At 41.2% G+C, this 23,861-nt stretch overlaps 2 protein-coding genes across 6 annotated transcripts in view; both read right to left on the bottom strand.

Moving 5' to 3' along the window:
- The window catches only part of DDX3X (DEAD-box helicase 3 X-linked), a 451,205-nt gene that overhangs the window by 262,022 nt on the left and 165,322 nt on the right, over positions 1-23,861 (bottom strand). The window lies entirely within an intron of this gene.
- Positions 1-23,861, bottom strand: part of USP9X (ubiquitin specific peptidase 9 X-linked) — a 152,541-nt gene that overhangs the window by 113,700 nt on the left and 14,980 nt on the right. For all 5 annotated transcript variants that reach the window (XM_050776170.1, XM_050776169.1, XM_050776171.1 and 2 more), the window contains exon 2: positions 1,001-1,254. In XM_050776170.1, the coding sequence (XP_050632127.1) occupies positions 1,001-1,096 (96 nt within the window). In that variant the 5' untranslated portion in view covers positions 1,097-1,254. The remainder of the gene's footprint in view (positions 1-1,000; positions 1,255-23,861) is intronic.

Below are 23,861 nucleotides of genomic sequence, written 5' to 3'. Positions count from 1 at the left end.
TCTTTTTATAATCTTATCGTAAATTGACAATTTACAATTGTATGTATTTATGGGGTAGAAAGTGGTGTCATGATTTATGATGGGTCCATGCTAATCATAGGCTACACTGAACGATTTAATGCTTTCCCTCTTAGAATTGACACATGGCTTAATTTTAATGACTGACAGTTAAGCCGCCAGAAAAAGATGGACTACATAGTCAAGGATTACCATCTACACCACTTGAGCTTTCTTGTTACTATGCAAGACCTATGTTCATTTTTCTTTTTTTTTCTTTTTTTTTGGAGATGGAGTCTCACTCTGTCGCCCACGCTGGAATGCAGTGGCGCCATCTTGGCTCACTGCAACCTCTGCCTCCTGGGTTCAAGGGATTCTTCTGCCTCAGCCTCCTGAGCAGCTGGGACTACAGACGCGCACCACTACACCCAGCTAATTTTTGTATTTTTTAGTAGAGATGGGGTTTCACCATATTGGTCAGGCTGGTCTCGAACTCCTGACCTCGTGATCCACCTGCCTCGGCCTCCCAAAGTGCTGGGATTACAGGTGTGAGCCACTGTGCCCGACCTGTTCACTTTTGTTAATCAAAACTTAAAATAACAGTTGCTTCACAAAGTATTTAGAACATGTTCCATCATTTAGTACCCCAACAGTAGACCTACCAAGGTAGGTTTTGGTTTTTCTTTTTTTTTTTTTTTCGCGAGAGACTAGCTCTGTCACCCAGGCTGGAGTACAGTGGCGCTATCTCAGCTCACTGTAACCTCAGCCTCCCAGGTTAAAGCGATTCTCGTCTCAGCCTCCCAAGTAGCTGGGATTACAGGCGCACGCTACCATGCCCAGCTAATTTTTGTAGGGTTTCACCCTGTTGGCCAGGCTGGTCTCAAACTCCTGACCTCAAGTGATCCGCCTGCCCTGACCTCCCAAAGTGCTGGGATTACAGGTGTGAACCACTGAGCCCAGCCCCACTCCACTGTAGCTTTAACTAGTATCTTCAACATCCTACCTGATTTTGTTGGAGGGGGGGCTGAGACTGTCCATCAGGAGCCTGGCCCTGGTTGTCATTCCCTCCGACCGGAGAGCCACGAGTCGTGGCTGTCATACTCGACACAGGGCAGATCTTTGCAATTTTGTCTGCTTATGTAGTTGTCTTGAGAAAAGAAATTATAGTCCACTTATAGAAGATGAAGTACCAGCATTTGTCAGTCTTAAAAAGGTCCAATTCAAGAATAAACCATCTTGCAGAGACCATTGCATAACCTACAAATAGAAAGGGGAAAAAGTAATTGGTTTTAGACATAAAAAACATGAATTATGGAACTGTTCAAATTTAGTATCACCAGTTAATCTAGTCAGGAAAAAGGGGCTATAGAAACAAGAAGAGAAAGTAAAATGCTGAAGTTTCATTAATACTACATTTAACTTAAAACTGATAACGTTACACCGGCCATTATACCAAGAAAACAAATATAGCCTCCTGGAAATGACTCCAAAGGCAATATATCAAACTACTTAACTGTCATTTTAATTAAATTAAGAAAGGGCAAAAACTATCTGTTTTCAATTTGCTGATGCATTCATTATACTGCAAGAATAATCAGGACAGTAGGTATGAGGGTGGGGTCCCTGGCGAGGGCTCAAGCCTGGACCTGCAGCCCTAAATGAGAACAGGCATTCCTGTTTTCACGCCCAAGTGTTCCCTTTTGGCCTGCCACACACCCCCATCCTGTGCCCATATAAACCCCAAGCCCCAGGCTCCAAAAGCAGAAGAGTGGCAGAGCAGCGTAGCACAGCAGAGAAGAAGAGAAGTGAGGAAATGTCTAAAGGTGGAGAGGAGGTTGAAGCTGGGGGCGGTTGGAGATTGGCTGAGAGATAGCCCAACTCCAGGAGAAGATCATCTTCCCACTCCATCCCCTCTCACCAGCTCCCCATCCCACTGACAGCCACTTCCATCACTCACTCAATAAAATCTCCACATTCACCATCCTTCAAGTCCCTGTGACCTGATTCTTCCCGGACACAGGAAAAGAACTCGGGATGCCCTGCATGCGGGAACCCAAAAAGGATGTCACACTGACTCTTTTCTGAGCTGTTTAACACTTATGCTGGGACAACGGGGCTAAAAGAGCATTGTAACACTCCTAGACACTGCTGTGGGGCCGGAGCCCAAAAGTGCTCGCCCTGGCTCCTGTACCTGCTCACCTGTGAGCTCCCCTTCCCATAAGAGGAATAAACAAGCCACACCCCTGTCACACGTCCCGCCCTGTGAGGGGGTCAGGGAAGTCTCCTGTTTCAATAACGTGTACTAAGACAAAGTATAAAGTAATTTTTTAAAACATTTTAAGGAAGGCTGCACAACTAACATTTATCATTGATACTAGGGCATTATAAATGGTTTTTTAAACAAGCTTCCAAGTGCTTTTAACATAAACTTTAACTTTGGAGAGAAACATCAGGGGTGCACGCATACAGAATAAGACCACGTAGAGATGCAGCAAAAAGGTGGCCACCTGCAAGCCACAGAGAAGAAACCAAACCTACCAACACATTGATACTGGGCTTCTGGCCTTTAGAATTGAGAGAACAAATTTCTGTTAAGCTCCCCACCCTCTTCAACCCCTACAAACAAAAAACCCTGAAAACCCCAAAAACCTCTGACAAAATTTTAAGAGGGTTCAAACTACATAACACTCCAATACAACTTAATTTGTCAGATGATCTCAGCTCTCTACTTTGGCAAGGTTTTGACTCCAGCCACTCCTAGAGCCAGGGTTAGAAGGCCACAACTGTTTAAGAACAGGGAACTCTTCTTTACAACCTGACCAGCAAACGAGTATAGAAGAATGCTACCAAATCCTCAATTCTATATTCATTGTATCAGTAGCCCTCCTTCAGCTGCACAATAAAATCACCTGAAGTGATTTTATTTAAAACACTGATGCCCAGGTTCCTCTCCAGATGGAATAAATTCCGGTATCTGGGAGTGAGGCCTAGGCATCAGTACTTTGCAAAAAATCTTCCCCAGTGAATGACTCCAACATGCCACCAGATAGAGAAACTTAACTGATTGGTTCTAACTCACTGGCTCTCAAGAGATTAAGAGAGACTTCCCACAAGCATTGCAAAGTTTCATTTTTAAGTTTTCTAATCATGACCTGGCTGAAGACATTCAAGACCAAACATACACCATGGTATATAAAACATACCTGGGGCTTGCTTCTGTAATATTAATACCCAAGTATTTTTCACCAGACACTTAGGTTACTAAGCCACTGCAGGAAGTTTCCAAGTGCTTTGCCACAACTCACTTGATTCTCATACCCAGTCTATGCAGCACAGAAATTGAGTAGTATCTCCATTTTACAGAGTCAAAAATAAGAGACAGGCCGGGCGCGGTGGCTCAAGCCTGTAATCCCAGCACTTAGGGAGGCCGAGACGGGCGGATCACGAGGTCAGGAGATCGAGACTGGCCTGGATAACACGGTGAAACCCCGTCTCTACTAAAAAATACAAAAAACTAGCCGGGCGAGGTGGCGGCGCCTGTAGTCCCAGCTACTCGGGAGGCTGAGGCAGGAGAATGGCGTGAACCCGGGAGGGGGAGCTTGCAGTGAGCTGAGATCCGGCCACTGCACTCCAGCCTGGGCTACAGAGTGAGACTGCGTCTCAAAAAAAAAAAAAAAAAAAGAGACAGCAGGGGCTGGCCCAAGTTATGCAGAACAGACTCTAATTCAGATCTGACTCTAAGACTTCTTCCTCTTCAAGTTCTCTTTCATTGTCAAAAAAAAGTTGATGTACATTTTAACCCCCGCCTCCACCCCACATACACACAAATTATAGGTAGATTAATGAGGAAATGTAAACTATAGAAAGTGCTAGAGGAATATGTTTAAAATCAGGAGCAGTGGCTCACGCCTGTTATTCTAGCACTTTGGGAGGCCAAGGCAGGCGACTTGAAGTCAGGAGTTCAAAACCAGCCTGGCCAACATGGTGAAACCCCATCTCTACTAAAAATACCAAAAAAAAAAAAAAAAATTAGCCACTCATGGTGGCTCACCCCTGTAGTCCCAGCTACTGAGGAGGCTGAGTCAGGAGAATTACTTGAACCCAGGAGGTGAAGGTAGCAGTGAGCTGAGATGGGGCCACTGCACCCTAGCCTGGGCAATGCAGCGAGACCCTGCCTCAAACAAACAAAAAAAACTTGACTAAAGCACACACAAAAACTGATTTTTAAGATATGTCCTCCCGTAGGCAAAATTCAGAGGCTTCAGGAAGAAGTCAGATAGATTTTTCTCTGAAGAATTAAAGAGCAAACAGAGTAGAAGAAAATATCTGTAACTATATATGTCCAACAAATTACAAAATAAAGACACCTCAGTAGAAAAACAGGCAAAGGGTATGCAGACTTCTCAGAAAAAGAAATAGAAATGACTAATAAATACATGAAATAAGACGTAATTTTAAAATAGAGCTTTTCACACGTTAGGCACTGTTTGTAGCACTGTAATCCTTACAAATGTATATAGTAGGAACTAGTATCATCCCTCTTCACAGGTAAGGAAAGGGAGGCACAGAGAGCAAAAGTAAATTACCTGTATCAGTAAGTACTAAGTGGCAAAATGGGATTCAAACCCAGGGAGTCCATAGCTCTTAAATGCTACACTAGCCTGCCTCTCAACCTCATTAGTAATTGTGAAAATGCAAATTACAAAACCAAGATTTGTTCCACTGATCAAACTGGCAAAGCAAAACAAAGCTTTAAGACTGATACTATCAAGTACTGGTGAGTCTAAGACATAGAAGCTCTTTAAACACAAAGTGGAAAACAAAAATGAAAAGGTCTGCTTTAAGCAGTCCCTCTTTCGCTTTTGTTATCCATTTTATACACCCTAAATTACAAAGAGTGTTACGTGAAGCAGACAATTTTAAAAACCTTGAGAAATTTGCCTATCATTTTCCTTAGTCACTTTGGGTCTGCTGACAAATTATGTGAATGATTATTTTCTTTTTGGAGACGGAGTCTCGCTCTGTCACCCAGGCTGCAGTACAGTGGCGCAATCTTGGCTCACTGCAACCTCCGCCTCCCGGGTTCAAGCAATTCTCCTGCCTCAGCCTCCCAAGTAGGTGGGGCTACAGGCTCGTGCCGCCACACCAGGCTAATATGTGAATGATTATATTCTTGGCACTCAAAATACTAGATAACCAATTCAACTTTATTCTTGTCTACCTCAAATCTGCTCCAGTTTCTTCTTCTTCTTGTCCCTCAGCCTGGGGTCATGATCCCATTGTATACCCTTCTCCAAGGGATGATGCTCCAATCATCATCATCCCCAATCAACCTTTTGCCAGCCTGTGCTTGAATCTTCCCTACTGAAAATCACCAGTGTCTGCCCTTCCCTTTTCCCACAAGTCATAACACTGTCTCCATCTCCCCTTTTCTTTCTTTTTAAATAAATGTGATGGAGACAGAGTAGCTAAGTTGTAAATTTTGGGTTTTTGGTGGTGGTTGTTTTAAGACCCAGGCTAGTCACGAGATCCTGGGCTCAAGCAATTCTCCCTCCTGGCCTCCCAAAGTGCTGAGATTACAGTTCTGAGCCACCATGCCCCGCCCATCTCGCCTTTCACTTTGTCCATTCTCACCTGGCTCCACCCAAAGCTACTAAAACTAAAACTGCTTTAAGCCAGAAGGTCTTAACTGAGATGTAGGGATGGGCTTGAAGATTAATTCCCCTAAAAATTACATACAAAGCTTTTGAGTACGTGCATTAGGGGAAGCACGAGAAGAAGGCCCGACGTTCTACTTACTGACAAATCAAGTAATTGCTTCTCAATATTCATCCTGTTTGCCCTCTTCTCATCATTAGACACAGTTCTCATCATTAGACACTGACCTCCTCTTCCTTCTTGAAACTCTGAGCTTCCTTGGCTTATATAATCCTGGACTCCAGGTTTCCCGTCCACTTCTCTTCAAAGGAAAGGGGTAGACTGGCAGTTCTTACAGTTCTAACACTGAAACTGAGGTGAAAACCACTAGAGAGTTGGCTCTACACGTCTAGAATTCAGGCAAAACTTGGGAATCTTGAACACAGATCCAATTAATCACAAAAGGGTAGGAAGAGATGGATTCATCAGCACCACCTGGGAGTCTGGTTTTTTTCCCGAAAATAAATACAACCTCCACTCCCTACCATCTCCTCCTCAGAGTGACGAGGTAAGCGACTATATATTCCCAAGTGTGGGGCAAGTGGGGGGCCGGGGAGATCACCTTGTCTACTAAGCCAATACTATGTCTCTTTTAAAAGTATTTCCAGGAAGTAATCCAAGGACAAACAAAATGTGGTACATACATTCAGTGGATTATTCAGTATTTTTTAAAAAGAAAGGAAATTCTGACAAGTGCTACGATATGGGTGAACCTTGAGGACATCATGCTAAGTGAAGTAAGTCATTCACAAAAGAACAATATTGCATAATTCCACAAACATGGGTACCCGGATTAGTCACACTCGTACAGAAAGTAGAATGATGGTTGCCAGGGGCTGGGGGGATAGGGAGTTATTGCTTAAGGGGTACAGCGTTTCAGTTTGGAAAGAAGAGAAGTTCTGGAAATGGATAATGGTAAGCATCCCACAATGTGAATGTACTTAATGCCACTGAACTGCAAACTTAAAAATGGTTAAAATCAGCCGAGCACAGTGGTTCACGCCTGTAATCCCAGCACTTTGGGAGGCTGAGGCAGGTGAATCACTTGAGGTCAAGAGTTCAAGAATAGCTTGACCAACATGGTGAAACTCGTCTCTACTAAAAATATAAAAATTAGCCGGGCGTGGTGGCTCATGCCTGTAATTCCAGCACTTTGAGAGGCCGAGGTGGGCGGATCACAAGATCAGGAGATCGAGACCATCCTGGCTAACACGGTGAAACCCCATCTCTACTAAAAATACAAAAAAATTAGCCAGGCGCGGTGGCAGGCGGTGGCAGGCACCTGTAGTCCCAGCTACTCGGGAGGCTGAGGCAGGAGAATAGCGTGAACCCAGAAGGCGGAGCTTGCAGTGAGCCGAGATGGCACCACTGTACTCCAGCCTGGGGGACAAAGCGAAACTCCATCTCAAAAAAAAAAAAGGTTAAAATGATAAATTGTATGTATGTTTTCCCACAGTAAAATTGTATATATAGAGTACTCACTGTTCCCTTACCTTGCAGTTCTTTAGCATTTGGAGATCATTTGAGCTAAAATAGCTCAAAATTATATTCTCATATTTTTATGCACAATATCCTTCCATCTATATGAATTCAGTAACCATCTATAGACAAATCAGAAATATCTGACAAAAGTCATGGTATAAATTATTCTAGACCAAAGTATTATGTAGATAACTAAGGGACTATCCCTTTAAACAAAATAAGATAAATGGGAAAAGTGGCAGTGTGAAGCTCCTCTCTCAAAATACCTTTCTCTAAGACCACAGAACTAAATCATCTTCTGCTTATGACAGGACACTCAATCAGCAAAGCCTCAAGTTGCTTGCTATCCCTATCTCTTATATAGTCTCACCTTTCTAGCTCTTGGTTTCTGTTTCTTCTACCCGACAAGCTGTCCTCATTTCTATATTTCCGGTATTGCTGAGCAGGTATGTCAGGTCTCAGCATAGCATACTCCGCTGCATCTCTCTACTACCACGTAAGAATTTGATCCCTTTCCCTCAGCACACTAGGATGCAAGATAAAGAGCAAGAAATAGGCATGGAACAATTAAATTTTCATTTCCCTTTCTACAATGTACTGTGCAGAGTTCCTAAATATTTGAGGAATGAATCTGAAAATATTGCTTTCAGATATAACTTGGAAAGGTTTGAGTGGAGTAAAAACTTATCACAGATACAATTAAGTTATCCAAGAATAACACCACTACTTTTCTTAATAAATCCTATTCAATACTCAAGTGGTGGAAACAGCTGGGAATCACACAGCTTTGCTTGATTTCAAGCAGCAGTCTCACAACTCTAAAAGAGCCTGTTTTTTATGTCACGGAGATTTAGGCATACCTAGCAGGGCTAGAACAAGCTCTCTACCAAGTCAAAGCAGCAGTATCCTACACACAACCGAACAACTTAGTAATTATTCAAATCATTCAATATTTGACACAGTAGCAATCACTTTCTATAGGCATGCTCAAATACAATGAATCACAGTGTGAAAATTTACCATATGAAGTTTTACGCTTTATTTCATAAAAACAAATTATACAAACAGAATGCATCTTGAATTTTCTGCAATGGGAAATACAACCAAAATGGTGATTTGATTACCTCTAGGAAAAACAGCACTTTTTCATATTCAAACTTAGCATCCTAACATCTTCCATAATGGGAAAAGCATCACCTTTACCTAGATAAAGGCTGGACTGTATTAAGTAATCTAGCACTCCATGAACAGCAAACCATTTACTTTAAACTTTGCAGAACTGAATTTCTCCAGCAGCTTTCACAGAGGGCCTTAATACCAGAGAATTCCTTTCGGGACAAAGAATTGTCCTTTCTTACCCAGTCATTATCCCAACTCTGCTAAAATTTGCCCTATATCCCAGAATCTATCTCCTTTTATACAGCTCACTGAAATCCTCTGATTTGATATATGATCCTAGGATACTTAAGATTTTCTTCTCTGAATTTTTCTTTTTATCCAAAAAAAGATGTTTAAATAAAAACGCAAAGCTCAGTCGTTCAAAAATTGTGTACTGAGCATTACATGGGCCACATATTGTTCTAATCATAGGAGAATATATGGAAGTACACAGTGCATCAAATATCTCTGCTTTTGTAGAACATTACAGACTGAGGACAGAGACAATAAACAAGCAACAGCAATTCCAACTCCCTACCAGATTATTTCCTTTACTGGACATCAAAGCGAGTTGAGTTTCTTAGAAAACAATTTGATAAATCATCCTTAAGCTCATACACGAAAATTATCTTGACTTGTGAATTTTGCCTATTCCGGTTTTACGTACCAATAATCAAAGGGAATTCTCTTTCTTTCAAATTTCTATGTTTAACTGACATCCACCCTTGTTTTTCCATTCTTAAAATATCTGACTCACTAGAGACAAGAGACCTAACTGTACAACACAAGCTATACTTAGGCTTCACCAGTAGAGGGCAGCAGACCTCACTACTTTTTTTTTCTTTTCTTTTCTTTTCTTTTTTGAGACAGAGTCTTACTCCGTTGCCCAGGCTGGAGTGCAGTGGCACGGTCTCGGCTCACTGCAACCTCTGCCTCCTGGTTTCATCTGATTCTCCTGCCTCAGCCTCCCAAGTAGCTGGGACTACAGGCATGCGCTACAATGCCGGGCTAATTTTTGTATTTTTAGTAGAGATGGGGTGTCACTATGTTGGCCAGGCTGGTCTATAACTCCTGACCTCGTGATCCACTCACCTCGGCCTCCCAAAGTGTTGGGATTACAGGCGTGAGCCACTGCGCCCGGCCCATAAATAACTTTTGATTCTTCAGAAACTTAACTACTAACAGCATACTGCTGACAAGAAGCCTTACTGATCATAAAGAGGCAACTAACACATTTTGTTACATGTATACTGTATTCTTACAATAAAGCAAGCCAGAGAAAAAAGTTAAGAAAATCAGAAGGAGCCTGGGGGTGGTGACTCACACACCTGTAACCCCAGCACTTTGGGAGGCTGAGGTGGGCGGATCACTTGAAGTCAGGGGTTTGAGACCAGCCTGGCCAATATGGTGAAACCCCGTCTCTAATAAAAAATGCAAACAAAAATTAGCCAGGTGTGGTGGTGTGTGCCTGTAATCCCAGTTACTGGGGAGGCTGAGGCAGAGAATCGCTTAAACTCGGGAGATGGAGGTTGTAGCGAGCTGAGATCGCACCACTGCACTCCAGCCCGGGTGACAGAGCGAGGCTCTGTCTCCAAAAAAAAAAAAAAAAAGAAGAAAATCAGAATAGAGAACATATTTATAGTACTGTACTGTATTTACCAATACAGTAATATTACAACATCTGTTTACAAGATCAATCATCTGAAATGGTGGACAACCACAGCTGCAGACCTCAGACCTCAATCTATGGTACCTATCAAGCAATTCAACTTTTTCTTATAACGTCATGACTTTTCTCTGCTTCTTGGGAGCCCATTCGCCAGCACCACTAGTGGCACTTCATGAGTCCCGCAATGTTATTCAAGGTTTATGGTATTGCACTAAACATGATGAAAAATACATGAGAATATGAGAGATCATTTTACGATAGACCATTTACTGGAGAGATGAACTGCTCACGCAGAGATTAGCATCACATATTTTCATCCGATACTTACAACAAGCTCACCGCAGTAGCAAAAGGAGATGGCTATGAAGCTACAGTAGAAAATGTACTACAGTTAATTTTATGCAGTTATGACTTAATCCATCTTTACATTTGTTCACATTTCTCTCAACTGCACATGGCACCACATGTGGTCTATAAAAACGTTTGTGTAAATTAAGTTTTGATAAACTTTATAATAGATTTACGTACATTTCATGGTAGTAAATGAACTAGCATCTACATATATTTTACACGTTCATGACACACCTTTCTTAATTTTTTCAGTATTTCCAAGCTATGCAGCTCATCCTCGTGTTTTTTTCAAACTGTCACAAATCTCCAAAATATTTTCTAATATATTTATTGAAAAAAATTTGCAGTGTAAGTGGACCACACAGTTTGAACCCGTGTTGTTCAAGGGTCAACTATATAATGATTTAAAATTATAATGTGAATGTATAAATCAATTGTTTCATGTTTATTACAATCCAGTAAGCAGTATCTTTTCAGCTAAGCTTTCTTTCAAAATGCCCACCATTTTGGAATATGAAAATATTTATTTTTGGCTGGGCGCGGTGGCTCATGCCTGTAATCCCAGCACTTTGGGAGACCGAGGCAGGCAGATCACAATGTTGGGAGATGGAGACCATCCTGGCTAACACAGTGAAACCCCGTCTCTACTAAAAACACAAAAAATTAGCCAGGCATGGTGGCGGGCACCTGCAGTACCAACTACCAGGGAGGCTGAGGCAGGAGAACAGTGTGAACCCGGGAGGCGGAGCTTGCAGTGAGTCAAGATCGTGCCACTGCACTCCAGCCTGGGTGACAGAGCGAGACTCCGTCTCAAATAAAAACAACAACAACAACAAAAACTTATTTTTAAGCCAAGTTTAGATCTTTTTGAATTTTTAAATTGAAGATTTTGTTGCTATGACAGATTCAATATGTTTTTAAAGACAAAATCTTAATGCATTGTTGTCTAGAGAAAAAGTATCCTACACAGCAGTTTTTCTACCACAGCATGAGAAAGGACACTAAAATAAGGTTATCACAGGCTTGACACACTTCTGTGGACACCGAGAAATTGCCAAAACACAAAAACTGTATAAAGCAGAACACAAAACAAAAATAGCAAATATTAATAGTTTATGTGCTGGACTTGAAGGGTTCTTTTGGTGCCTCAAAAGAAAACACATGAAATGTGAGTGAAAATAATTATTAAGGAGATAACTTTGACTCTAATATTTTTAGGTAATCTCATTTGCAAACATTACTGTTTAACTAATTATTTAACTACTTATAATTACTTGTGGCATACACCTCACAATAAACTATATTCAGACACTATGGTCCATAACTACCCTGTGGGCAAGGCGAAACAGGTCTCAGTATTTATGCTAAAGATTTATTTTCTTTTGTGGACTTGCTGGTTCCATTTCATTAAAAGGTTCTCTGTGGCTCCTTTCCCGTTCTATCTTATGTTATTCTTGAAAAGTTTTAAGTACTTATTTGTGTATCAGACACAACAGTAGGTGCTTTATTTGTATAATCTCACTTAATCATAATACCTATCTCACACAGCCATCGGTCCAATTTAACAGACATAAATAGAAGCTAAGAGATTAAGTACACTGAGCTTATATAAGATCACAATATTTCCATTAAGACTCTAAAACCCTTGGCTCTTCCACTATACCATGAAGGTTCTCTATAGAACCTTCTGTTGTTTTCTATAAACTCAAACGAGAAGAGGAAACAACGGGGAAAAGGGATTGAGCTTTCTCTTGAAAGCACAGTGACTGTCAGGCCTGCATCCATTCTTACAATTGTTTTGTTCGGTATTAAAAATCATCACTATGAGTATTACTGAAATGCGAAACATGTCATGGCACTGCTTAAAAATCTTCAAAGACTAGCCGGGATATATTATAGGCTCACGCCTATAATCCCAGCACTTCGGGAGGCCGAGGGGCAGATCACCTGAGGTCGGGAGTTCGGGACCAGCCTGACCAACATGGAGAAACCCCGTCTCTACTAAAAATACAAAATTAGCCGGGCGTGGTGGCACATGCCTGTAGTCCCAGCTACTCAGGAGGCTGAGGCAGGAGAATTGCTTGAACCCAGGAGGTAGAGGTTGCAGTGAGCCAAGATCGCGCCACTGCACTCCAGCCTGGGCAACAAGAGCGAAACTCCATCTCAAAAAAAAAAAAAAAATGTTCGAAGACCAGGATGAAGATCAAAATACTTATCTAATGGTCTACAAGGCCCTCAAACACCCAATTCCAGCCTCATCTTGCAGCTAACCCGACCCAAAGCTTGTCCAAACTCCAGTTCAATTTGCCTTCTTCTTGTTCCTTCACAAGATGCTCCTTCATGCCACCTCTGAGAGCCTCTGAACAAAGCACTCTGCTTAGTTTTACCCATACTAATTCATCAGCTCCCAACTCTCCTGAGTCAGGATTCATCAAGTACTCATATCCTAGGCTCTATGAGCCAGCTACCCTATTTTCTCATAGCACCTGTGTGAGTTTATGTTCTACTAAAACATAAAAGCTCCTTAAGGGCAGAAGCTATGCAAGCTTTGCTCATCATTGAATCCCAAGGATTCACTGGCAAACAATAGGTGTTTCTCTTAGCCCCTTCTGTAACAAAAGCTCAGATTGAGTGGCTCAAGTAACACTTAACAGTTCTGGAGGCTGGAGATCAAGGGGCCAAGCATATTTTAGTGTCTGGTGAAGGCCTGAATTCTGGTTCACAAATAGCAATCTTGCTGTATCTTCACAAGGCAGAAAGTGTGCGGGAACTCTCCTTGAGTCTCTTTTACTAACACAGGGGCACTAATCCCATTTGTGAAGGTTCCACTCTCATGACCCAGTCACCTCCCAAACACCTCCTAATACCATCACATGGGGGTTAGGTTTCAACATATGAATTTTTGGGGTGGGGGAGTGGAGACATTCAGTCTACAGCAGAGCTCCAAACTAAAATTGGGGGTGTGGGGAAATACAGTAAAAACAAAGTCAAATCTCTCCCTTCCCATCTCCTTCATTCCTCTTTTATAATGTGTCCAATGTTATCTTTTCCACCCCCACTCAAACCACTCTAGCCTAGACTCCTATTTTAACAGCATCCTGGCTAGTGTCCACACTACTACACCAATCGTTCAGTATATTAATGCTAAATTAATCTCAACACTTTCCATCTCTAAAACCTTTAATGGCTTCTCTTCTCGATCTGGTACACATATTCAAGGTCATTCATCATCAGCCTGTAACTTTTTTTCCAACTTTGTCTCTCATTTCCCAACTTCAATACTAATGCAGCCAGGGTGACATATCTCAAATTTTAAATAACATTTTCCTCATTAATAGTGACAACAGCTAACATTTTAAGTATTTATTTTGTCTCAGGCACTATTCTAAGCAAGTTAACCCTTAGAACAACCCTATTATCAGCCCAATTTCATGAGTAAAAAAACTGGGACAGAGAGAATATAGGCCGTCAAAGTGGTAGGAGCCAGGATTCAAACTCAGGCAGTGCAAGTGCCAGTGTCCTACAGTTTTAACTATCAGACCATACATCAATAATGTCAGAAAAGGGTGGGGGGAACTACCATTAATCTCACCATAGGCCGGGCGCGGTGGCTCAAGCCTGTAATCCCAGCACTTTGGGAGGCCGAGACGGGCGGATCACGAGGTCAGGAGATCGAGACCATCCTGGCTAACACGGTGAAACCCCGTCTCTACTAAGAAATACAAAAAATAGCCGGGCGAGGTGGCAGCGCCTGTAGTCCCAGCTACTCGGGAGGCTGAGGCCGGAGAATGGCGTGAACCCGGGAGGCGGAGCTTGCAGTGAGCTGAGATCCGGCCACTGCACTCCAGCCTGGGCTACAGAGCGAGACTCCGTCTCCAAAAAAAAAAAAAAAAATCTCACAACCCCACTCCCAAGACAAACTGTTTAGTTTTTGATGCAGAAATATGTTTTACAAAATTGGATTTTTCACTTAATTCACGATTTCCGCATGTTAAGTATTCTTTGTCACTGTTATAGTACATATCAAGGAGCTAAGACACAATTAGCTGTATTCCTCAGGTATATGGAATAATAAAAAATCACGTTATAAAAATTAGCTGGGTGTGGTCGTGCACATCTATAGCCCCAGCTACTCCAGAGGCTGAAACAGGAGGATCACTTGAGCCCAGGAGTTTGAGGCCAGCCTGGGCAACAAAATGAGGCCCCTTCTCTGGGGCGTGGTTGTGGGGGATTATTTGAGAATGCTTCTCAAACAGACAGGAGTGGCTGAGAAGTCTGGGGATCTCTCCCTCTGACAGAGATAGAGTGTTAAATGGGGAGGTTCACGTTAAGGAGTCTGAAATACAGTAAGTTATTTTTAATAGTTGAGCCCACAGCTACAAACCTAAACATCCCTAAGTTATTTTAAAATGTGGCCTCTGCTCAAAGGTAAAAGCTTTTCTTTTCCTAGTTCCACCGGCACTGCCATTATCATTTGCACAGACCTTATCATTTTTACCACACATTATGATAAATTATACACAAGGCCAGTCAAGGTAATTATATTAAGCACAGGTTTCCTGCCCATGCTAGTTCTAGACAGCTTTAAATCCAATCAATAATTCAGGTTAATGCAAATTAACATGTCTAATTAATCTGTTAAATATGTTACTTGAGCTAAATGCTTGTGTTTTATTTCCAACACTATACACACATACACACACACACACACGCCCCCTTACAGACTCCTGATTTTTGTCACTAAATTACTGTGTACATCCATGGCTACTTCCTATGGATAACTTCCTACAAGTCATTGCAACAGAACTACATCCTGCATTCGAAATTCTGGTGGCAGCAGCAATTTATTCTTTTAGAAATGCTCACTAATTGGCCAAACACCCTTATTCAAACCTCCTCCATACTGAGCGTCTGTCAAGTTGTATGTACACAATTAGGGTACTGAAGCTTTTACATACATATGAACTTCAGCATCTTATCCAAAGCATTCTCAAACACAAATTTTTAAGTGGCTGTAGGCAATTTGAGTAATTTTACGTTTAAAAATAACTTTTGGAATGGTGCCATCAGAGGCTCTGTAAATGCTCTCCCAGTGAAACAACCGTAACTGGTGAAAATTATTTTTTTAAAAAACAAAAAACACTAAAAGCCTCTGGAAATTGTCCTAAGGGCATACAGCAAATGAAAAAATAACATTTAAGAAAATCTACCATATCTCAATAAGGACAGTCTGTGGCATTTGAGCCAGCTCAGCAGGACAGTAGCTCCACTCCGGAGAATGGCCAAGAACACACCTCCCCTGACCCAGCTCCCAGTTGATGGTATCTCTCCAGGAAGGAAAGACATCCAGCATTTCTCATCACCCCCAACTTTGAGTTGCAGAGGCTCTATTGCAGGCAAGAATGGCTAAGAAGTCTGGGGCTCTTTTCTCCAGCTAGGCACCACTTGTGAGGCAGACGCTCTTAACCCCAGGTGCAGCAGGTCAAGAAAAGCGTGGTCCTAATGGCCCCCACCCTACCTCACTCAGAGTCAAGATTCCATGACAGGCAAAGTCAAGCACCCTGCTCAAGAAGCAGAGGTGTCACTCTGAGAAGTGAGCCACAGTCCAACCCAGTTCTGAAGCGGTGGTGTAAAGATTTTGCCCGGGGGGAAAGGCAGGCCTTAAGAACAGAGTTCTGAAGTTGTCTTAAAGTGAACTATTTGAAACGATACGGTAATATGCTGCCTGAGGGTGTGTTGGAAAACAACAGAAAACAGGAGAGATCATGGCAATAAGCAGCTATCAAAAGACCTACTAAAAATGCAAAAAATTGGCCGGGCGCAGTGGCTCACGCCTGTAATCCTAGCACTTTGGGAGGCCACCGCAGGCGGATCACGAGGTCAGGAGTTCAAGACCAGCCTGGCCAACATGGTGAAACCCCATCTCTACTAAAAACACAAAAATTAGCCAGGTATGGTGGCAGGTGCCTGTAATCTCAGCTACTTGGGAGGCTGAACAAGATTCTGTCTCAAAAAAAAAAAAGAAAGAAAAGAAAAAGAAAAAAAGAAAAGAAACCATCAACCAAATTTATTTCAAAAACGAATTCAGGGCCGGGCGCAGTGGCTCACACCTGTAATCCCAGCACTTTGGGAGGCTGAGGCAAGTGGATCACCCCTGAGGTCAGGAGTTTGAGACCAGCCTGACCAACATGGCAAAACCCTGTCTCTACTAAAAATACAAAAAAGTAGCTGAGTGTGGCAGCAGGCACCTGTAATCTCAGCTACTTGGGAGGCTGAGGCAGGAGAACTGCTTGAACCCAGGAGGCGGAGGCTGCAGTGAGCCAAGATCGCGCCATTGCACTCCAGCCTGAGTGACAGAGCAAGACTCTGTCTTAAAAAAAAAAAAAAAAAAGAATTCAGAAATCAACTTCCAGTATGACAACCTGAGGAGCATGACAAGACACATCCTCAGTTAAAGAACACTGGTAAATGCAATTATGCAAAATTATAAGAAAACAGTATGACTGCATATTTCTCCTTTCTCTTAACTCATTTAAAATGCGTTGTTTAAAACAACACGTGTATAATTCATTGTTGAGCCTATTACATATAGAAATGTTTTCCAGTAACAACATGAATTAACGTGAAATGCATCAAAGATCTAAATTAAGGTAAAAAACTATAGAACTCTTAGAATACATGGGGGCATATCTTAATGACCTAGGATTTGGCAATGGATTCTAACAGGTACAACACCAAAAGCAGGAGCAACAAAATAAATAGATAAATGGGACTTTATCAAAATTTTAAAATTTCTGTGCTCCAAAGAACACTATAAACAGTGAAAAAACAACCCACAGCCCACAAATTACAAGAAAAATATTTTCAAATAATGTGTCCAGTAAGGGACGTGTATCTAGAATACACAAAGAATTCATACAACTCAATAATAACAAAAAGACAACTCAATTGAAAAATGGGCAAAGGATCTGAATGTGTAAGACATACAAATGGTCAATAAGCATACGAAAAGATACTCAGTATCATTAGCCATCAGGGAAATGCAAACCAAAACCACAATGAGATATCACCAGGATGGCTATAATCAAAAAGGCAGAAAATACAAGTGATAGCAAGGATAAGGGGAGAAACTGGAACCCTTGTGCATTGCTGGAAGAAATGTAAAATGGTGCAGTCACTGTGGAAAACGTATGGTGATTCCTCAAAAAATTAAACACAGAATTGGCCGGGCACGGTGGCTCATGCCTGTAATCCCAGCACTTTGGGAGGTCGAGGTGGGTGGATCACGAGGTCAGGAGTTCAAGACCAGCCTGGCCAAGATGGTGAAATCCCGTCTCTACTAAAAATACAAAAATCAGCCGGGCACGGTGGCGGGATCCCAGCTACTTGGGAGGTTGAGGCAGGAGAATAGCTTGAACCAGGGCTGCAGAGGTTGCAGTGAGCTAAGATGGAGCCACTGCACCCCAGACTGGGTGACAAGAGTGAGACTCTGTCTCAAAAAATAAAAATAAAAAAAAGTTAAACACAGAATTTACATATGATACATACAGCAAACCCACTTCTGGGTATACATTCAAAAGAACTGAAAGGGACTTAAACAAATACTTGTACATCCATGTTCATAGCAGCATTAGTCACAATAGCCAAAATGTGGAAGCACATGTATCTGTTTGACAGATGAATGTGTCAATAAAATAGATATACAAACAATGGAAAATTATCCAGCTTTAGAAAGGAAGGAAATTTTGACATGCTACAACATAGATGAACCTTGAGGGCACTATGTTAACTGAAATAAAGCAGTCACAAAAGGACAAATATTTTATGATTCCACTTATGACATACCTAGAGTCATCAAATTCACAAAGTAGAATACTGGTTGCCACTTTTCCCCCAACACATTAATGTTTTGTACCCACAAGTAACAGAAGCTGAATGCAGCATGGGGTTGGGGGTTATAGGTCTGAACCAGATGCTCATCACCACCACCCCCTACCCCCTTGCATTCTTCTTCTTGGCTTAGTCTGGCCACATGCTCTGTCTCAGAAGTATGTATGCAGTTCCATCTGATATTTATACATCTTAGCCTTGTCTCCCTAACTCAGTCACCCCAATCCTCCCCCTTATACCTGCCCCCCTTCCATCAAGCTATCCTTTTTCAAGTACTGTATTTATCGTAGTTTGTCAGAAATTCAGGATCTTTAAAACTGCTATTTTACTGGAATTTTTGTTTTGTTAGTGCTCTAATTATAAAGTAACGCAGCTTTAGAGTGATCAGTTTACTCTTAATCCCATTTTTCCCTATACACATTGTTAGTTTTTGGTACCTGATTTTTGCAGACTATGAGGTTGTCGGCAATGCATATACTGCAACATAGCAGACAGGTCAACAATAGATGATTAGTTCTAACTCCAGGTATCTTTTTTTTTTCTCTCTCTCTCAAAATGGCTAATACCTCCAGAGACTGTTGAAAAGCTTTAATAGAATGCATGTGAAGTACCAGACACACAGAGGGACCCAGTAAAGAGTAGGTGTTTTAACAAGTGCTTTGCTGGTTATTCCTCTCTTTAAATGCTGATTATTATCCCCTTTTGACAATTCTTATCTTTGAACCTTCAGAGGGTCCCTATAAATATAATCTCTAGATCAGCCCAGAGGAAAATTATTCTCCCAACTATAAATAATCAGAATTTTCTGCTCCTGGCATACATACTACAATTGCTTAGGTTGATTTTTAAATACATGAACAGCCTCAACACTTTTACTGATATAGCTGTTATTCCATTGCATTAACATAGGATCCTACCACATTTTAAAATTATTTTGTCCTATTTTTTAAAAAGTAAATTTCAAGTTAAAGGTTTAGGCCGCGTGAAGTGGCTCACACCTGTAATTCCAACACTTTGGGAGGCCGAGGTGGGCAGATCACTTGAGCCCAGGACTTGCCCAGCACACCAGCCTGGGCAATATGGCAAAATCCTCCTCTACAAAAAAATACAAAAATTAGCTGGGCGTGGCGGCATACACCTGTAGTCCCAACTACTGGGGATGCTGAGGCGGGAGGATGACTTAAGCCTTGGAGTTCAAGGCTATAGTGAGCCATGATCACACCACTGCACTTCAGCCCGGGTGACAGAGCGAGAACCTGTCTCAAAAAAGGGGGAATGGGGGTGGTATCTTACCCTCTAGAAGACAATTCATAGCATAATATTCCTATCAGATTTTGTGTTGGCTCTAAAGAAAATTTGACAGTAGGGAAAATTAAACTAATAATGAGATAAAATTATGTGGTGCTATACAACTTACTAATTATCTGTTCAGTGAAAGAATGAACAAATGAACGACCCTTTTAGGTAGAAATATAAATATATTTCCCATTTCATAAATAGAGAAATAACCTAGTAAATAGAGAATTGCAGTCCCAGTTCCAGTCATCTAATGCCAAATGCTAGGTTTCTATCAATAATATTAAGTAAGCTGGCTCAAGCTTGCAAATTCTGGTTCTACCATAACAGAATTTTCAAAAACTAATCACTCTTTATTTCAATGTTGCTTAAATAAATGCAGAAATGAAATTAGGATTAAATTCCTTATGCTTACTGCTCTTATAACTAAAACCAAAATAAATTTATAAACAAAATACAAATAAAACTATTAAAATAACATGACAGATGGCAGTGTATTACTGAATGCTAAGGCATGGGTTCGAGTTTTGCCTGGCTATACCACCATCATATGTTCCTACTTCTACCTGAATGATTACACTACTCTATACACATAGTGTCCTGTGGCATCATTTGCCCTTGGCACCATCATATTATTCATGTGTTAGGTCTGCCTCTGTTGTTCTCATTAACCCACAAATCTAATGTTACAACTAAGCAAGGCAATAAAAACACAAAGCTAACGTAAGTACTGAAATGATGTTAACAGTTCTTGATTATGAGGCATTCATCTGGATAATCCAAAATGCATATACTAATGTTGAAGAATATCATCAAAATGAAAAAACTTATTTTAAAAAGAAAACACCTGTTTTTAACTCCTTTTATTAATCGTTACAAAGGCTGTGAAGTTCCAATAAATCCCAGTCCCTAAATCAGCCAATAGGTGAGCTATGTTGACTTAATATTAGCCATAAGTCACATCAAATGTTACAGAATGCGGGTAGGCCTAACTATCAATCTACTCTGTTGAAACAACAGGTTAAGATAAACTCAAAGTTAGGCCAGGCGTGGCGGCTCAAGCCTATAAACCCAGCACTTTGGGAGGCTAGGGCAGGCAGATCACCTGAGGTCAGGAGTTCAAGACCAGTCTGGCCAACATGGCGAAACCCTGTCTCTACTAAAAAATACAAAAATTAGCCAGGCGTGGTGGCGGGCACCTATAATCCCAGCTACTAGGGAGGCTGAAGCAGGGAGACTGCTTGAACCCAGGAGGTGGAGGTTGCAGTGAGCCAAGATTGCGCTACTGCACTCCAACCTGGGTGAGAGAGCAAGACTCCATCTCAAAAAAAAAAAAAAAAAAAGATAAATTCAAAGTTATCTGTTAACAGCTTTTTACCAATCTTTGTCAAAATTATCTAACTTTTCTAAATTACTAACCCAATCATGAAATGCTGACCCAATACGCTGAAAACAAAGATCTCATTTCATTTATTCAACATTTTAGACAAGGCAGTATTAATAATTAACTTTTTTTTTTTTTTGAGACAGAGTCTCGTTCTGTCGCCCAGACTTGAGTGCGGGGCGTGATCTCAACTCACTGCAACCTCCACCTCCTGGGCTCAAGCAATTCTCGTGCCTCACCCTCTCAAGTTGCTGGGATTACAGGCGTGTGCCACTACACCCCGCTAATTAATTTTTTGTATTTTTAGTACAGACAGGTTTTCCCTATGTTGGCCAGGCTGGCCTTGAACTCCTGACCTCAAGTGATCTGCCCACCTTGGCCTCCCAAAGCGCTGGGATTACAGGCATGAGCCACTGCGCCCAGCCTAATAACTTTGTGTGTCTCCATTGGGTGTTCTTTTTGTCTGTATCTTCCAAAACTACATTGGTTAAGTCATAAATGTAAAGAATCTGAAAAAGCACACCAAAGAATTTCAAATTATTTTTAATTGATGAGATTATCATTATAAATTATATTTAAGTTTTTAAAAATAGCACCCTTGAGATCTAATTCACATACCATACAAATCGTCCATTTAAAGTGTACAAGTCAAAGGTTTTCAGTATATTCAGAGTTGCACAATTATCACCAAAATCAATCTCAGATTATTTTTTTCATTGCCCCCAAAAAGAAACTTCATACCATTAATAGCATTCTCCCTTCCCTCCAACCTCCCCTCGGCCCCATGCTAATCTATTTTGTCTCTATGAATTTGCCCATTCTGGACATTTCATACAAATGGTATCATATGGTATGAGGTCTTTTGTGACTGGTTTCTTTCACTTAAGCACGACGTTTTCAAAGTTCATCTAAGTTGCAGCACGTATCAGTACTTCATTTCTTTTCATTGACAGATAATATTCCATTATATATTTATGTATTCATCACTTGATGGACAATGGACATTTGGGTTGTTTCTGTAATAGTTTTATACACACAAATTCCATTAAGAAAGATCTGAGAAGAAGTATCTTCTAAAGTCATTATTTATTTTTTTTAACTTACTTTGAGACGGAGTCTCGCTCAGTCGCCCCAGGTTGGAGTGCAGTGGTACGATCTCTGTGCTCACTACAACCTCCACCTCCCGGGTCCAAGTGATTCTCCTGCCTCAGCCTCCTAAGTAGCTGGGACTACGGGCATGTGCCACCACACCCAGCTAATCCTTTTTTTTTTTTTGATTTTTGGTAGAGATGGGGTTTCACCATATTGGCCAGGCTGCTCTCCAACTCCTGACCTCGTGATCCATCCGCCCCGGCCTCCCAAAGTGCTGAGATTACAGGCGTGAGCCACAGTGCCTGGCCGGCTCCTCTAAAGTCTTTATATCTTTGCAAAATTAATCCTAAAGATTCGAACACTCAAAATAACACCATGAGGGCTAATACTCAAAACAGAAAAATCTAAAGTGAAAGCTGTATCAAGTTACTGCAAATGAAATTTTCAAATACAACGTTAAAGCAAAAACGAAAACATTAAAAATTTAAAATGTAGTATATAAAAAACAAAAATATTTAAATTCAGTATGTGTTACCTTCTCCCCGTAATTATAGAGACACTATTATTAAACAAAGAGACCAGAGGTCAGCAATTTTTTGACAGAATATCACATATAAAATTAGAAGCACAACAGCTAAAAGCAAGGGATGCTCATCTTTAAAACAGGAGAGTTGGCCAGGTGCAGTGGCTCACGTCTGTAATCCCAGCACTTTGGGAGGCCGAAGCAGGTGGATCACCTGAGGTCAGGAGTTGGAGACAAGCCTGGCCAACATGGTGAAACCCCATCTCGACTAAAAATACAAAAATTAGCTGGGCGTGGTGGTGGGCACCTGTAATCCCAGCTACTCAGGAGGCTGAGGTAGGAGAATCGCTCGAACCCAGGAGGAAGAGGTTGCAGTGAGCCAAGATCGCGCCATTGCACTTCAGCCCAGGCAACAAGAGCGAAACTCCATCTCAAAAAAAAAATTTTTTTTAATAAAAAATAAAATAAGAGAGTTGCATGCTAAAGACCCTTTTAGCTAGATTTTAAGAAAGAGCAAATAATACCTGTGTGCCGTTGGCAAATGCAAGACAGGAGGCAACATTAACAAGGAAAAAATGCTAATTAAAAAGGACGATTGAAAGAACTTATATGCAGTAGAGAGCTCATTTACTCAGACATTATGTAATGCAGTGGTTAACACTAAAGACTGAAGATAAACTGCCTTAGTTTGAATTCCTGTTCTACCACTTAACTAGGTGTACAAGCTGGGCAAGTTATTCAACCTCTGTGCCTTGGTTTCCTTATATATACAACAGAGACAGTAATATCTATCTACCTTTTAGAACTGCTGTGAAGAATATAAAGAATGTACACAGGTGAAGCAATTTCATAGATCCTCACACACAGGTATTAAGTGTTAGTGATTATTACCTGGGAGAAGTTTACAAAGTAGAGTAATAGTAAGAACTAAATTGAACTTATAATTTACAATAGAGCAGCACAATGTGACCACCAAGGAAAAAACATCTAAATTAGCCTGGGATATACTGAAATATGTAAGATGAAATGCTGTCTGGTTTTTGTGTCAAAATGGAAAGGGTAGGTAAAAAGAGACTAGCCATGAGTTGAAGCTGATTGATGGGCATATGGAAGTTTATCTACATCTGTGTGTTTGATTTTTCCTTAATAAAAAGCTTGGAAAGGGAGTAAATTAGAAGAGGGTAGAGAGTATCTATTAAAGGCTTCTCAGAAGAGGGATTAGTCAAGCGTGTGCCACCATGCCTAGCTAATTTTTGTATTTTTAGTAGCGACGGGGTTTCACTATGTTCGTCAGGATGGTCTCGATCTCCTGATCTCGTGAT

Source organism: Macaca thibetana, chromosome X (genome assembly GCF_024542745.1).
Source record: "Macaca thibetana thibetana isolate TM-01 chromosome X, ASM2454274v1, whole genome shotgun sequence".
In the NCBI taxonomy this organism is placed as follows: Eukaryota; Metazoa; Chordata; class Mammalia; order Primates; family Cercopithecidae; genus Macaca; species Macaca thibetana.
This window is presented reverse-complemented; position numbering and strand designations above follow the sequence as displayed.